At 44.1% G+C, this 10,273-nt stretch overlaps 1 protein-coding gene across 2 annotated transcripts in view; it reads left to right on the top strand.

The window, feature by feature from the left end:
• Window positions 1-10,273, top strand: part of SCN11A (sodium voltage-gated channel alpha subunit 11) — an 87,809-nt gene that overhangs the window by 37,248 nt on the left and 40,288 nt on the right. Inside the window, exons 5-9 of one of the 2 annotated variants that reach the window (XM_023763401.1) lie at window positions 65-193; window positions 1,596-1,699; window positions 6,004-6,177; window positions 6,954-7,017; window positions 9,346-9,487. In XM_023763401.1, coding sequence (XP_023619169.1) covers window positions 65-193; window positions 1,596-1,699; window positions 6,004-6,177; window positions 6,954-7,017; window positions 9,346-9,487 — 613 coding nt within the window. Of the gene's footprint in view, window positions 1-64; window positions 194-1,595; window positions 1,700-6,003; window positions 6,178-6,953; window positions 7,018-9,345; window positions 9,488-10,273 lie in introns of those variants that run through there. The other variant, XM_023763400.1, reaches the window with a different exon arrangement.

The following is a 10,273-nucleotide window of genomic DNA, read 5'->3' on the forward strand; positions in this document are numbered from 1 at the left end:
AGGCAGGCTCTCTGCTTTTCACATCACTTATATTCCTTCTTGTTCTGAATGATTTGCTTTGTAGGTATATCTTCACTGGGATTTATATTTTTGAAGCTTTGATAAAAATATTGGCAAGAGGTTTTATCCTGGATGAGTTTTCTTTTCTTCGAGATCCATGGAACTGGCTGGACTCCATTGTCATTGCAACAGCGTAAGAATGTTAAAGATTTTTAATGGAGAGACTTGGGGTGGGAAAGAAGCCCCTTTGGCTTACATCAGGGCTCTGTGTGAATCCACATGAGTAGCTAAGTGTGGTCTAGTAATGCCTTAGAGCTCCGAGGGCAGTGTTGGTTGACCCTGAACAGTACCATGTAGTCAATTGGCCAGAGGCATCCATGCACAAAGCCATTTCTAGGCCAACCCTCATGTTCTCATTCCTTCAGTCATTCATTCACCAAACACTATGAGCCAGGTTCTGTGTAAGATACAGGGCTTGTGATAATGAAAAAACAAAACAAACAAACATACCTCATTCTCAGCCCAGATGAGAGAGAAATAATCAGTGACCATTACAATCTGGCACGGTGAGCATTAAGATAGGAGCTGTGCATGTATCAGGCTGTCAGAGCATGTATCAGGCTGTCAGAGCATGTATTGGGCTTCCAGAGCATATACGGGGCTGTCAGAGTATGTATCAGGCTGCCAGAGCATATACGGGGCTGTCAGAGTATGTATCAGGCTGCCAGAGCATATATGGGGCTGTCAGAGTATGTATTGGGCTGCCAAAGCATGTAGGAGGAACCAAGGAGTCTAAAAAATCTCTAGCTACTACAAGGACACAAAGAGTTTCTCTCATGTTGCCTTCTAGAATTTTTATAGTTTTGACTCTTATGTTGAAGTCCATGGTCCATTTTGAGTTCAATACGGTGTATATTGTACATTACAGGTGAAAATTGAAGTTCTTCCTTGAAGGAAGGGACATCAGTTTGGCATCTGAATGATGAGGCAGAGTCAGCAAAATAAAAAGCAAGAAAAGAAATGGTCTATTGCCAACACAGTAACAACAAACCTTTAATTAAGTTGTCAAGCCAGCCATTATTTTAAGCACTTGCATATATTTTCATATTTAATATTCCCAAAAGCCCTTTGAGGTAGTTGTTATTCATTTCAGAGTTTTACATTTGAAGGTCTACAATCGGGTGCTCTTAGCTATTGAAAGGTGGTGTAGTATAGCAGTGAATAGTGTGGGTCCAGGAGACAGACCACTTGTGTACCTTATGGGCTTGGTCACATATTGAGACCTTAGGGAAGTGCCTGGGGCCAATCAATAAACGTTTCAATTGATTTATATTAAGCATGGATGTAGCCACAACTATTTCAAGGAATCCTTACCTTTGTCCAAATATAAAGATTAGTTGAGAACAGCCACCTGTACAATCTCTGGTCCATAGCAAAAGAGAATATTAGGAGACCCTGAGATGAAAGTGGGCTTGGGAAGGTGAGGCCCCAGATTTTACCTCTGTGGACCCAGGGCCTAGGCTATGCTTACTTGTGCCTATGGTGGTGTGCAGTGCAGCCGCAGGACTGAGCTTTTCCTGTGCCTTGTCTTGTAGGTTTGTGTCATTATTACCATTTATGAAGGCCAACAGCATCAGTCTGTCATCCCTGCGTACCTTCCGAGTGTTCAGAGCTTTGAAAGCAATTTCAGTAGTTTCAGGTAAGTCACTTTAACTTTCAACATTTACTCTTAGTGGGAGAGAACATTCTTTTATATTTAAAATTTCTTCAAATGTCCTATAAACCAAAATCAATCAATCAATCAATCAATCAATCAATCAAACAAACTCTGTTTTTACTTTTTATTTGATTGTTCAACAAATATGTATTGTGCAGGTGCTATACTAACTGCTTGGGATATATCAGTGAGCAAACAGACAAAGATCCCTGCCCTCATGGAATTTACATTGTATGTGGGGGGTGGGGAGACAGACCCTAAACAATAATTATCCTATATAATAAAAGCCTAATATGCTAAGTGTCCTGTCGGCTGGTCAGCCGTTCAACCAATCAAAGCATAATATGCTAATGATATGCTAAGGCCGCTCAATGGCTCTCTATGACATGCACTGACCACCAGGGGGCATATGCTTCAACCAGTAGGTGAGCTTGCTGCTGGGGTCCGGCCGATTGGGACTGAGTGAGATGGGCCGGACACACCCTGGAGCCCTTCCACGGTCCTTCCCCAGCTGGCCAACCTCCTGCATCCCTCCCTGGCCCCGATTGTGCACCGGTGGGGTCCCTTGGCCTGGCCTGCTCCTTCTTGCAATCCGGGACCCCTTGGAGGATGTTAGAGAGCTGGTTTCAGCCCAAATCCTGCAGGCCAGGCCAAGGGACCCCACTGGTGCATGAATTTGTGCACTGGGCCTCTAGTAATAAGTAAGTTATCCAGCATGTTAGAAAGTGATATGTGCCATAAAAAAATACAAACAAAAGGGAAAAGTAAACAACATGAGAGCTACTGGAAGTCACAGTAGGGGAAACAGGTTGCAGTTTTCAATAGAGTGGTTAGGATGGGTGTCATTGAGAAGGTGAGATGTGAGCAGATTTTAAGGACATGATAGTTTCACAAGCAGATATATGGTAAAGAGTATTCTGGGGATAGGAAACAGTCCAAAGACTGGGGATAGGAAGGATACGAATGAGGCTGGGAGCAGACAGAGTGAGGAGCCAGATGATGGAGGTGGGAACACAGAAGTGAAGGGGAGGCATGCAAGTGCTGGGAAGATTTGAGCTTTGCTCTGAAACAAATGGGAGCCAGGTGAGGGCTTTGAGCAGAGGAGTTGCATGACCTGACTCAGGTTTTGAAAAGATTACTTTGTGTGGGGACTAGAATGTGGGGGAGCAAAGGTAGAAGCAGGAACCCAGTGGGAGGCATGTCGTTGCCATGGAAATGTGCCACTCAGATCTCCTACTGCAAGGACCATAGTTGACTAATGGTCTCAGCTGCCATCTGTCTGGATTCACCACTGCATTCATGTTCATGCCAAGATTGTGCTTTCCCTACATATTGGGAACACTATTCTTTTTTAATTTTATTGATTTCAGAGAGGAAGGGAGAGGGAGAAAGAGAAGGAAAGATCGACCATGAGAGGGAATCATTGATCAGCTGCTTCCCGCACACCCCCTACTGGGATTGAGCCCACAACCCAAGCATGTGCCCTGACCGGGAATCAAACAGTAACTTCCCGGTTCACAGGTCAACACTCAACCACTGACCCATACCAGCTGGGCTAGAGGAAGGATGTGGGACTCCCCTATTGGGGGACTTTAGCTTAGGGGCTCCCCAGCAACCTGGCTGAGACTGTCACATCAGCACTAATCTGAGGCTTGTCCTGTCCAATCATGCTTCCTTCTTATTCTCCTTTCCCATGTGTCAGCCCTGTGTCACAGTCGGGCTCTCCCTGCCAACTCTACTCCTTCCTGCTTATTCTTCACAGGCATTTCACCCAGCCAATCTCTTGCAATCTGATCCCATAGTGCCTGCTTCCCAGAGAACCCACACTGACACAAGGGGACACTGCCACAATCCAGGCAAGAAATGGTGGTGCTCTCAGCTCAGCTGGTGGTAGAGGAGTTGGTGGACAGCAGTCACATTCTGTATACATTTGAAGGTAGAAACAATAGAATTTCCTGATAGGTTGATTGTATGTGGTGTAAACAAAAGAAAAGAGACAAGGGTGGGTCAAGGATTTTAGCCTGAGTGTCTGGAAAGATGAAGTCGTCATTGACTGAAACAGGGAAGACCATGAGAGGAGCAGGTCTTGGCGGTCAGGGTAGGAGTTCATTTTGGACATGATCTGTTTGAGATGGCTGTGAGACATCCAAATGAAAGTTTTAAGTGGGCAGTTATATATGAGCTGGGAGTTTCAGGGAACAGTATGGGCTGGAGATATAATTTTTGAAATCATGAGCCTCTAGATGGTATTGAGAGCTATAAAATCTGATGAGATCACCAAGAGAACAAGCACAGATGGAGACTAGAAGAGGGTGAAGGTCTGAGTCCTGGAGCCTGCAACCTAAGGGGAGGGGCGAAGAGGAGTCACCAGGAAAGGCAATGAACAGGAGCCACAGGAAAGTAGGAAGGAAAGCAAAGGTGGTCTCATGGAAGCCAGGTAAGGAGGGTGCCCTGTGAATCAGGACGAAGACAAAGATGGGTGGTAACTATGAATTCCAGTTTATTAAAAACAAGGTTATTATGGTACACTCTTCTCCTTTCCTTCCTCTTTCCTCTACAAAAAAAAATCATTATAAAAAAATCCCTTTCTGGAGTTCTTTCCCACCTTCCATCTTTCCTACTCCTCTATCCCTTATATTAATGGCTGAGCTACTGTATCAGAACTATAGGCGATTTGGGTCTTTTCAAACAGAGCAATGGGTTATTTTTTGAAACTCCATAAAAGTAACTACACGGTGATAAGGAAACTGGCAGTCAGAGGACAATTACGTAGAATTTGTCTCTCCTCCTCCTCCTCTTCTTCTTTTGCAAAGTGGACCTTGGTTTCCCAGGTAGATTTAGGGGCTCTCTGTATGAGCTGAGTCCCTCGTAGTATCATACAGGTAAAATATATACTGAGGCAGTCACTTAGTGGCTTTATTGTCTCCTTTTTCATCTCTAAGCAGTTGACTATAGTCTCCCGTATGACTCATGAGCACATGGGATCTCTGGATGTTTTTTGGAGGTGAAGGTGTAAGGCACAATCTTTTAAGGGACTATGTAAAAATTATTTAGGAATCACAACCATCTTCTTTCATTCAATTCTTCTTGCACTGGAGAAGACTCAAGTCTCTTATAGATGAAATTTGGACTTGGATGAGGTTATAGCAATTTCTTGTTTGACTGCAACTGGGGACAGAGCAAATGCCCCAGCTTGGCCTCAAGGCTTCTCCCCATGTGACATTACACTTTGTGGAAAGGTTATCTACGTAGGGCTGCTTCTGCCTTGTGTTCTCAAGTCTACCATATATGGTTTACATTAATCAATTGAAACTTTGTCGGGTAGTGTCATCCCACCTGTTATAGTTCACATCTGGTTATCTCTCCAGCTGTGTTGAGAGCAGAGCCCATGACTCAGTCGTGAGCTAGGCTGACTTGTGGCTCCTCACCAGATTGTGCACATCTTTTCCAACTCTGCTGGTACATCATGCTGGTAACTTGAAACCAGGGGGAAGGGGTATATGGAAGGAGAGGAGGAATCTACACTAAGGAATTCAGCAAACAAGGAAATCTATAAATGCTTTAAATGAAGAGTTTCCCATACCCTCCTTCCCCCCTTCCCACTCCGCCCTCCCCGGGAACTGATTTTAAATAATTTGCCAGCATACTGTAAGACTATGTTCTTATTTGTAACTTTGGCATTCTAACAGTGTGCCATGGACACAGTAGGTGCTCTGTAAATTTTTTTTTTGAATGAATGAAAAAGCAACCATATTATAACTAGTAATCTGAGAGTTTTTTTCCCTAGGACATCCTTATTATCTGAGTCCAGACAAAGCTCCTCTTTCAGCTTCCTGCCCCTGACACCTCATAAACCTTGTAGTAGGTAGTGACTACCGAATGTTAAATATAACCATGGCTCCTTTTCTTGGATGGCCTCATTCTAACCTTAATGATATATGTGCCTCCCCTTCAGCTATGGTGGTGCCTACACAGTTGTCATAGTTACTCCCATATGGCATGTTTCTGCTCAAGGTCTTCTCATTTGTTTTTCAGAGCACCCCTGTGGCAGACCTAGGGCAGGGATGGGGAGCTGAGACCTAGACATGTGGAGTACTCTGATGACACACAACCTCTAAGGCACAGAGTTGGAACTAGAACTCATGGCATCAGAATCCTAGGCCAGGCCTGTTTCCAGTTCCAGCCTGCAATCAGATAGCTTCCGAGGCCGTGGCTGCTCCCTCCTGTGTCTGCCTCTAGCCTGTGTCTGAGTGGGGGCTTCTCTCCACACCTGTCCTCCTCCTCAGGTCTGAAGGTCATTGTGGGGGCCTTGCTGCGCTCTGTGAAGAAGCTTGTTGACGTGTTGATCCTGACTCTCTTTTGCCTCAGCATCTTTGCCCTGGTAGGTCAGCAGCTCTTCATGGGAACTCTGAACCTGAAATGTGTCAAGAAGGAGTGCGAGAACATCAGTGACCCTGACGGTAAATACCCTACTTTTTATTCCTTAGTTTGTGCATAGTTAATTTTGTTTTATTCCCACTCATACCATTTATATGTGTGCATTACAGAGTCTCTTAGGAGCAGGGGGTAACCTCATCTATCCAGGGTTCTCCTGCAGGCAGATGCATGTCTTAGAGAATTGCCTCATTCTGTGGGTTTCTATGGAGAAAAAAAAGCCCAAAGTCACATCCATAAGAACAGTGTCAGCTCCCATCCTTTCCCACAGAGATTTCTGCCCACTTCTTTGACATGTTTTACAGAAGTCTTCAGAATGCCTGGATTTGGCCAAAGCAAACCAGCAAGTGCCCAGTCCGCAGTCCTGAGTATTTTCTCTGATGGTATCATTTCTTTTTGCTTTGCGCCCTCTTCACACTAGAGGTGACCCTATTCCCATTTCATGTGCCAAATCTCACGTGGTTTTCTTCATATTTGTCTGGGCTTATGAGCTTCTCATGGGCTGAGTCTGTGTCCACTTCATGGGGTGGTCTCACCAGTTTTATGTCCCGAGAAGCAAAGCGGTGGTGATGTCACTGCTTTCCCTCCTCCTCTTTCTTCCTCTCTCCTTTCCCTCCTTTTCTCTTGCTCCTTTCTGATGGCCTAGGTTCCCTTCAGTTCCTCTCTGGACATCCACTTTGATCACTTTAGAGGGTTTCGAACCATCTGTTTCAAGTATAACCTGGCATATTTGCTGTTCTCTTTCATTTCAGTAGTTTCTTTTTTTAAAAAAAATCTGAACTTATGATTCTTTTCTTCTCAGACTATTGCTTTGAAAAGAAAGATTCCACTGAATTCAGGTTGTGTGGCACCTGGTTGGGTAATGGGTAAGAAACTTATATTCTCCATTTCTCTCTCAAGCAGAGCAACTCTAGATCCTTTAAAGCAGGGTTCTCAACCTTTCTAATGCCGCGACCCTTTAATACAGTTCCTCATGTTGTGGTGACCCCCAATTTCATTGTTACAAATTGAACATAATTAAAGCATAGTGATTAATCACAAAAACAATATGTAATTATATATGTGTTTTCCGATGGTCTTAGGAGACCCCTGTGAAAGGGTCTTTCGACCCCCAAAGGGGTCGCGACCCACAGGTTGAGAACCACTGCTTTAAAGTGATGTGGCAAGCAGTCTTCACCTAATGATTGTGGAAGGCAGTGATGGAAGTTCTCAAACAGTACTGATTTTTTTCATATGTCTAAGCAAGTTTAGATGTGCATTGTTAAATTAAAAAATTAACATGATTACAAAAATCATTAGTAGAACTAAAAGATAAAGTTGAGTAAATAGCCCAGAAAGTAGTAACAAAAGACAGAGACAGAAACATCACAATAAAGACCAATCCAGAAGTTCTAACTTTTGAAAAAGTAGGAATTCAAGAAATAGAGCACAGAAAAAAACAAAAAGGAAGAAATTAGCAAAGAAATAATACAGAGAATTTCCCTGGGATTAAGAATGCAACTCCCTTGGTGTCCCATAAAGTGCCCAACACAACATGAAAAAGGACCATGCCAAGTGCATTATTGTGGCATTACAGAATCTTTGGGGGAAACGATCTTAAAACCAAAGAGAAAACGGTAATCGACAAATAAAAATTAAAATGAGATCAGAATTCCCACTAGCAATACAGGATAGTAGCTGAGCAGTGCCTTCATATTTCTAAGGAAAAATAATTTCCAACGTAGAATTCGATTTCTGGACAAACAATCAACTATGAAGCTAGAATAAAGTTATACTCATATATGCAAAGCCACCAGTCTTCTTAGGAAGCTACTTGAGATCTGCTCCAGAAAAGTGAGGAAGTAAAACTTGGAAAGAGAAATACATGAGCCAAGAAAAAAATGTATTCGACCCAAGAGAGCCGTTGACATGGGCCACAGTACCTTTCTATGAAGAGTGATACAAATAGTGATGAAGCAGGATGGGATCAACCAGCATAGCAGAAACTTAATCAACAAGGGCTAAAATTGATCAATTAAATATCAGTATAAGTATTATATTTAGAGATGTGGATGTAAAATGTTTAAAAGTTGTTGAATTTGGGATGTGTAAGTGATGATTAAAGAATGATGGCATGGTTTTTATTAAAAGCATAGGTGCCATGTGATTTTTAAACCACATATGCTTTACTTTGATAAAATACTATTTTTATTAAAAATTAAGAAAGCGCATACCCTGACTGGGTGGTTCAGTTGGTTTAGTGTTGTCCCATACACCAAAAAGTTGTGGGTTCTATTCCAGGTCAGGGCACACACATACCTAGGTTGTGGGTTTGATCCCCAGTTGGAGTGGGTTTTGGGTTTGATCCCCGTTTGGAGTGAGTACAGGAGTCAACTGATCGATGATTCTCTTTCTCTTCCTCCCTTCTCCTTATCTCTCTAAAAATCAATGAGAGCATATCCTCAGATGAGGTTAAAACAAAAAAGGAAGTGCACATCCTTAGTATATCATAAAGATACACTTAACAATGTGTGTTTTGGTGATGTGGGCAAAGACCTGTGTACAAGATGTCCATTGTTTGTAGAGTAAACCCCAAATGTTTATAAAGGCAAAAGAGTGTTAACAAATGTAAATATTCATCATTAGTCAAGCAGTTAGATAAATCATGGGATTGTAAGACATGAAAAGAATGGGGTATCTCCCTGTATGCTGATATGGAAAGATCCTCAAGCTATATTGCTCCATGAAAAAAGCAAGGTACATGAGAGTGTTTAAAGAATGCTTCCATATATGTATTATAGAAGATATGTATTGATATATATGTGCTTCTATAATCATAAACACTTCTAAAAAGTCACAAAATAAGTTAAACTGTTGCCTCTAGGAAGTAGAACTGGGGGTTGAGGGGGAGAGGGAGACTTGATATTTATTGTATGACCTTTGCTACTGTCAATTGCTCACTATGTCACTGCACTTAAATTTTCAATGAAAAAACTAGCTAATATAAATTTCCTAATCAACCTATTTGGAAAGTCTCAATGGGTACCCACAATAAGGTATAGGCTGGGAGGGTTGACAGACGGGGATGGCCACTCTACAAATGCTGACTTCACCCAAGACTTTTGGGTGTGAGCCCATGGCCCTCAGATGAACCAGTGCTATGGGGTGGGGTGAAGTTGTTATTCTTTCTCTGTTCCCTTGTTTCCCATATCTAGAGCCTGTTCCAAGCAGTTTGCATGCAGGCACACCAAAAAGAATCCTGACTATGGCTTTACAAATTTCGACAACTTTGGCTGGTCTTTTCTTGCCATGTTCCGGCTTATGACCCAAGATTCCTGGGAGAAGCTTTATCGACAGGTTATCTATTATTTTTATTTTCTCTCTCGAAATATCTATCATTTATTCATAACCTACCATCTGTTCTTCACCTTTGTCACCTATTCCCCGCCTTAACAGTGGTACTGTTACATTATGCTTTATAAATTCTACTAGAGGCCCGGTGCACAAAAATTTGTGTACTTGGGGGGGGGGGAAGGGGGGGGGTCCCTCAGCCCGGCCTGTGCCCTCTCGCAGTCTGGGACCCCTCGGGAGATAACGACCTGCTGGCTTAGGCCTGCTCCCGGGTGGCAGAGGGCAGGCCCAATCCCTAGGTGCAGCCCCTGGTCAGGCTCAGAGCAGGGCGGATTGGGAGGTTGCAATGCCACCCTCAGTCACGCTCAGGGTGGGGCCGATTGGGGGGTTGGGGCACCGCCCCCTGTCACACTCAAGGCAGGGTCGATGGGGGAGGTTGCAGCGCCACCCCCTGTCACGCACATAGCAGGGCCCATCAGGGGGTTGGGGCGCTGCCCCCTGTCATGCACAGAGCAGGGCCCATCAGGGGGTTGGGGAGCTCCCCCCTGTCACTCACAGAGCAGGGCCCATCAGGGGGTTGAGGAGCTCCCCCCTGTCACTCACAGAGTAGGGCCGATAGGGGAGTTAGGGCACTGCCCCCTGTCACACACAGCAGGGCGGATCAGGGGGTTTGGCACCGCCCTCTATCACCCACAGAGCAGGGCCGATTAGGGGGTTGGGGCGCCACCACTGTCACACTCAGGCAGGGCCCAATGGGGAGGTTATGCCTCTACCCCATCACACACAGAGCAG

This window comes from Myotis lucifugus, unplaced genomic scaffold, assembly GCF_000147115.1.
Source record: "Myotis lucifugus unplaced genomic scaffold, Myoluc2.0 scaffold_283, whole genome shotgun sequence".
Classification (NCBI taxonomy): domain Eukaryota; kingdom Metazoa; phylum Chordata; class Mammalia; order Chiroptera; family Vespertilionidae; genus Myotis; species Myotis lucifugus.